At 43.6% G+C, this 6894-nt stretch overlaps 1 protein-coding gene across 3 annotated transcripts in view; it reads right to left on the bottom strand.

The window, feature by feature from the left end:
• Nucleotides 1-416: 416 nt before the first annotated feature.
• The window catches only part of MEIS3 (Meis homeobox 3), a 76437-nt gene continuing 69959 nt past the window's right edge, over nt 417-6894 (bottom strand). For 2 of the 3 annotated variants that reach the window (XM_089684244.1, XM_089684243.1), the window contains exon 13: nt 1158-1298. Coding sequence is in view for 1 of the 3 variants with exons in the window: in XM_089684242.1 (XP_089540368.1) it covers nt 1036-1298 (263 nt within the window). In the remaining 2 variants the exon portion in view is untranslated. Of the gene's footprint in view, nt 1299-6894 lie in introns of all 3 variants that reach the window. The other variant, XM_089684242.1, reaches the window with a different exon arrangement.

The following is a 6894-nucleotide window of genomic DNA, read 5'->3' as shown; positions in this document are numbered from 1 at the left end:
GCTCCTTTTACATGACCAGGAGTGTTTACCATTCCCCTGAAAAGTGATCCACTGTGGATTGCTTTCCTGAGGGTGATACAATGAATGAGGTTTGCAAGGGTTCAGGAGGCAATACTGCCACCACTTGATGTCTTTTTTTTGTGCATTGTGGGACTAGGTCACAACTGCAAGTCAAGTGTTTTGCACTTACATGGGAGAGTTTGACAGGCGGTGCCACCTGTCAAACATGGTATGTAGCATTTAAACTGCTGCACCATATCCGCTTGCAGGTGGGTGGTAAAAATAGAGATCAACCACCTGTTTTTATCACCCCTGTGTAAAAGGAGCTTTAATGAGAACAGATGCCTGGCTGACATGATTGTGGGATAACTGACAGCATTGTAGATCATAAAATAAAAAAACGGAAGGCATTCCTCTACAGACCCTGAAGTTTATGGGTACTATAAATATTTATACAATTATATATATACATCCACAGTGGATTTTTTTCAAGTTCTTTTATCATAAAAAACAGGTAAAACAATACACTTATCAACTCAAATAATTATAATATTAATTAAAAAAATGTACAAGTTAACTTAGTCCCTGCTGCGAGTGATGACGTAAAAAAAAAACAAACATTTCAAACCAAACAAAATGAAAAACGAGATTTCAAAGATCTTGCGCTCTTCATCTGTCTTTAGACTTGAGTCCTGTGTTGGTCCATTCATAGAAAGGGAATTGTGGGTCGGGAGGGTGTGCGTGAAAACTTAAAAACCCACAAAAAAAAAAAATCAGTGGTTTCCTTGCACCGAGTATCAGCTCTTCGGTTTACACTGCGGCATATTTAGGAAGACGGTAGAGTGGGGTTTGTTTTCCTTCCCTTGCATGTCCCCGCTTTCCCATCAGTCTCTGTTCTGCGGTAAAAGCAATCTGCAATCGTCTAAGGGGTAGCAAGTCTGACCAAACAAATCCCTTTTTTCTAAAGACAATAGTTTTTTTTGGAAGCTGGAAGAAAAGGTTAGAAGAGAAGCTGACACCCGGTTTGGCTGAATGTTAGTGAGCGTGAATGTCTATGTTTTGACCGTTGAGAAGTGCGTCCGCCGGGCTCTGCGCTGACACCAGGTGGTGAGGGGAGGTGCCTGCGGGCAGAATCATGGAGGCGTGATGGGGGTGCCCTGGGAGGTAGGAGTGTAAAGAAGGTCCGTGACGCAGGCCGGCAGGGTGCGAGGGCATGGCGGGCGTGTAACCGGCTGGAGGGAATCCCATGGCCATAGAGCCCGGGGCCGCAGTGTAGTCCCCTGGGATTCCTTGGAAGCCTGGCGGAAAAAGAGAAATGAAAATGTCAGCTCTTCAAATCAATACAGATTACTCACTGGAGTAAACAATATTGTTTTTTCCTTCAAATTTGTATTAATCAAGATATGTTTATAGGGGAAATGAGTAATCAATGGGTGTTTCTATATGGAATTCCCACAATTAATAAACTGTTGATCCTACAATCAGCAAACCGTAATTCTGGGATCATTTACTATATTATTGTATTGTCTATTGGCAATATAAAAATGTTATAAAAAGCAGAATTCATCCTAAACGGAGAAGTCAGTTTTGGATGGAAGTAAACACTTGATTGGGTAATATGGGTATCATGCATACTTACTGGTTTATTTGGCAAGGCGGTATAAAAAAAAAAAATGATGGCAAATTGCAGGAGACCACAGCCACCAGATTTCAGTTTAATGAAATCAGATAAGTACAAGTGCATTGCTTTTGTGTGAGTGACTGCACTTTGCTGCTTGCTTCAAGTCTTCTCATTTTATCCCACTTTTATAACTGAGCCCCAGCATAATTCTGCATCAATATTAAAATGTATGTTTAGAACAGAAGCAAAACCACAAAAACATATATAAGGGGCAGATATGAATTCTTAAAACAAGAATGAATATAACGGAGAAGAATTAGACAGGTACAGTGGTTGCCATTCATAACATGCACACACTTATCATCCCAATCATGCATTTGCATTGTGCTCCTTTCACTCTAGATCAGTGGTCTCCAAACTGCGGCTTGGGGTCCAGATGTGGTCCTTTGCCTGCCTTTATACGGTCCTTGAGGCACTATTCCTTTCACTGACACAAATGAGAGCCATTTCACCCACTAACACCAACGATGGAGCACTATTCCCCCCACTGATACCAACATTGGGGCACTATTCCTCCCACTAAAACCAATGATGGGGCACTATTCCTCCCACTAAAACCAATGATGGGGCACTATTCCTCCCACTAAAACCAATGATGGAGCACTATTCCTCCCACTAAAACCAATGATGGGGCACTATTCCTTCCACTAAAAATAAATGATGGGGCACTATTCCTCCCACTAAAACCAATGATGGGGCACTATTCCTCCCACTAAAACCAATGATGGGGCACTATTCCTCCCACTAAAACCAACGATGGGGCACTATTCCTCCCACTAATAACAATGATGGGGCACTATTCCTCCTACTAAAACCAATGATGGGGCACTATTCCTCCTACTAAAACCAATGATGGGGCACTATTCCTTCCACTAAAACCAATGATGGGGCACTATTCCTCCCACTAGAACCAATGATGGGGCACTATTCCTCCCACTAATAACAATGATGGGGCACTATTCCTCCTACTAAAACCAATGATGGGGCACTATTCCTCCTACTAAAACCAATGATGGGGCACTATTCCTTCCACTAAAACCAATGATGGGGCACTATTCCTCCCACTAAAACCAATGATGGGGCACTAATCCCCCCACGGATACAAACATTGGGGCACTAGTCCTCCCACTAAAAACAATGATGGGGCAATATTTCCCCCACAGATATCAACATTGGGGCACTATTCCTCCCACTAAAACCAATGATGGGGCACTATTCCCCCCCACTGATGCCAACATTGGGGCTTTATTCCTCCCATTAAAACCAATGATGGGACACTATCCCCCCCCACTGATACCACAATTGGGGCACTATTCCTCCCACTAAAACCAATGGTGGGGCATTGTTTTCTCTCACAATGGCCACAGTTCAGCTCCCCTAAAGCCTGAAGGACGGTAAACTAGCCCTTTGTTTGGACAGTTTCCCCTGCTCTAGACTGTCCCCTTAAGCTGGCAATACACACATTTACTTCATTTATTTGTCTGTGGGCCAAATTTAAGAAATCTAACAGATTCCTCCATTCACACTAACAGCGCTGGTGCACAAATCTCCCATCTGATTGGCTGCAGGCACTTTTTTGGCCAACAATTTTCCACCCATCTCCTTCGACAAAAATTGATTCAAAAATTGACTTTTGTTAATCGAGGTGTTGCAGACTTGGGCACTATGAAACTCCAAGACTTAATGCATCTATGGCCAACTTCAAAGAATCTGCTACTAATCCCCTTAGGTATCTCATCACAATTTACCCATGAAAGAGGGATCTAACCACTCAAATGAGCAATCAAAGCCTCTGTGAATCCTCCCTTTACACAATTGTCCCATCCATTGTTCAATATGTGTTAACTGGAGCCCATGAGGCAGCAATAGAGAACGCTTGTTTAACCACTTGTTTACAATGCTGGGCACAACATTCCAATCTGTCTATAGCAGGGTTTCTCAACCAGGGTTCTTTGGAATATTGGGGTTTCTCCTGAGGTTGCTAGGGGTCTCTTAAGTAGTGAAGAATTTTAAACTCCCAGTAACCACTGATATCAGTGTGTATGGGGGGCTGTTTTTCCACTGGTCAACAATGTAGGAATTTTCTTCTCCCACTGACCATTAATATAAGGGGTCCTTCTCCCATTGGCCACCAATGCATAGGATCACTACACCAACTATCAACATATTAAGGCACGTTTTCACTGACCACCAATTTAAAGGACACTACAATTTTTACTGTTAGTGTATCTTTTCTGACCATTGTTATTATTTGTTTCAATTTATGATTGTTATTGCTATAATTTTTTCTTATAGAGCAGAGGAGTGTTAAAAAAATACTCTAGGTGTCAGATATGCTACACTACACTCTTTATTCTTTTATGTATTATTATACTTACATCTTATTGACCACACAAATATGCCACTAACTCAGTGTTTCTCAACTCCAGTCCTCATGGACCCCCAACAGGTCATGTTTTCAGGATTTCCATTATTTTGCACAGGTGATTTGATCAGTTTCACTGCCTTAGTAATTACCACAGCTTTTTCATCTGAGGGAAATCCTGAAAACATGACCTGTTGGGGGTCCATGAGGACTGGAGTTGAGAAACAATGCACTAACTAGAGATGAAAAAAATTAGCAGGGGTTCCCCATGACATTAAAATGAAGGGTCCCTCTGTATTAAAAATGGTTTGGAAAGTCTGGTCTATAGGAACATTGAAGTCATATCCCATAGCTCAGAGATAAAACCATTTTCAATCCCTACAAATAAACATGTTACATGACTTTGCCCAAAAAATTAGTGCCCAATGTAAGGTTGGTGTTCTAACGTCTATACTGTTCATGGAACCCAGCAAATCTTTGTAACATCTTATTTGAGGGAACACGCTGCGTAAGTTCTAGAAAAGCTTTAGGCTAGGTTCACATGCAGAGGATTGGATTGGGTGGCTTTTCCAGCGCAGTCCCTCTGCATGGACAAAAAAAGAAAACAAAAAATCAGCGCATACAGATTCCCCAAATCCTAATGCCAGGGGACACAGGAAAAGTTCATAATAAAGTCCAATATCATATGATACAATGCAAATGAGTCCATATAGCACTAGGGCAAGCTCTTGTGGCTGTAGCAGGCTCTGGGTGAAGATACAAAAGGAGAAAAAAAGAGAGAAGAGAGTCAGCTTATGCTTGAGAAGGGAACGCGCTTTTGTCTTCTAGTGGCCTAGCGCATGCTCCGAAACGCGTCGCTTTGCATGCTGGTCTCCCCTACGTCATCACGCTGACGCCGACGTTTCGCTCCAGGGTACACTCCAAACGCCATCTTCCAAGACTTACACATGCCGGACGGCTTCTTGTGTACATCCACAGTCTTCCCTCACCGCGGACCACGGCTATTACAGCGAGGACTCGGCCGTGTCTTCTACTCTATATACCAATGCTTTCTTTTATCCCTCCACCATGTGAGTGTTTTTTACATTGCTCTCAATAAATGTTTTACATACTGCACTTAGAGGTGCTTTTTTTTCTCCTTTTGTACCTCTGCATGGACAAGGATTGTCTCCTATGTGTCTGATTCATGGCACTGTGTTTCAGTGGTCTGCATCCAGTACTTTTTTTTAGAGCAGCGCGAGGAACTCCATTGCCATGTGGCTGGCAATTTAACTTTATGAGATGTCTGTGTGATATCTCAATAGTTTCTTAAAAAAAAAAAAATTCTAAAAATAAAAGGAAACTGTGTGATGTGCTGAGTTCAGTGCATCATCACTGCGCTAATCTCGGTCCCACTGCACCGCACACCGGCCGCTGCGTTTCAATGCAGGGACTGGTGTGAATGAGCCCTTAGAGCTGGTAGTTGCAGATCTTCTTTCCCTTTGACCCTTTGCTCATGCTCCAAATGCAGAAGATCGGTAACTTGGGTGCAGTTGTTGAAGGATAGAGTCACGTGACAACTGCTTTGATGTCAAGCAAATCTGGTAATAGAGATCTACCCGCCCGCCTGTGACTGTCCCAGCAGCAGATGCTGACAAAGGCAGATAGACTGGAGATGTACTTGTAGGCGGTGATGCTCCTCCGGGGGGATAATTCATCTTCTTCACTCACTGCTATGTGTCAGTTAATACAACAATCTATGTTACATTTGATATGAGGTCTCCTTCATCTTCACATGGGCTAATTCTCTGCTCCACCACAATTACAGTGTATCTGAGAGCAGAGCGACGCTTGATGTAAGCGTTCCCCGCAGCTGTCAGCGAGGGTTAATAATTTCCCTCATTTATAAAATGAAATACTTCCCGCTGCAGCGTAGTGCGCCCTCCGCTGACCCATGATAAAGCGCCGCTCGGAAGCAGAGAAATCTACATACCTGCGCAGTCACTGTGATTCGACACGCCGCCACAGACGGACTATTTAGTTTGCTGCCTATCAATTAGCTCCTGCTGGGGTCCTGTGTCCTCATCTTCTGTAGCTAATTCTCCTCGCAGCCCCACCCCCCATTCCTGAGATGCGGGGAGGACCTCCAGCCCCCTCTCTCATCACTGTTACTTCCCTGCTCTGATCTCTCCAGCTATGGTTGGGTTCTTGTTTCTCCTCGTCATCTCTATGTATTCTGGCCCCTAAATTTGATGCATTTCACAACCCCTACTCCTCCAGTCACCTGGGGCGCACAGCTTGCTGGAGTGTGAACCCGTTATCCTACAAGTCAGTAGGGGCTTCTCATTAAAAATTGTTGAAAAGAAGAATCCTAGCAGCCACATAGTCGCTGTTGTTTTCTAACCCAAGTTCAAATCCTGAAAGTAAGCAGCTGATTGGCTGCCATGGGTGATGCTTTCAGATCCTTTTAGCTTTGCCCCCCCCATGAAATGCACATCTCCATGTAATCAAGAGAAAAAAAGAAAAACCAGTGCTCAGGTCTGTAAACATCCTAGGAACACGGTAACAGTCACTCTAAAGATTAGGGAATCTTGATATTACTGGAAGAAAGTATGGGCAGCACAGTGGCTAAATGGTTAGCACTTCTGCCTGGCAGTATTAGGGTTGTTGGTTCAAATCCCAGCCACGGTACCTCCTGCCTGGAGTTTGCATGTTCTCCCTGTGCCTACGTGGGTTTCCTCCCTCACTCCAAAGACATACTGGTAAGTAAATTGGCCCTAGTATGTGTATGTAAGATAGGAACCTTAGATTGTATGCAGGGGCATCCCTAGGGTTGGTGTCACCTGGTGTGATAACACTTGGTGACTCC

Source organism: Staurois parvus, unplaced genomic scaffold (assembly GCF_062004578.1).
Source record: "Staurois parvus isolate SC_StPar_1 unplaced genomic scaffold, SC_StPar_1.0 ptg000340l, whole genome shotgun sequence".
In the NCBI taxonomy this organism is placed as follows: domain Eukaryota; kingdom Metazoa; phylum Chordata; class Amphibia; order Anura; family Ranidae; genus Staurois; species Staurois parvus.
This window is presented reverse-complemented; position numbering and strand designations above follow the sequence as displayed.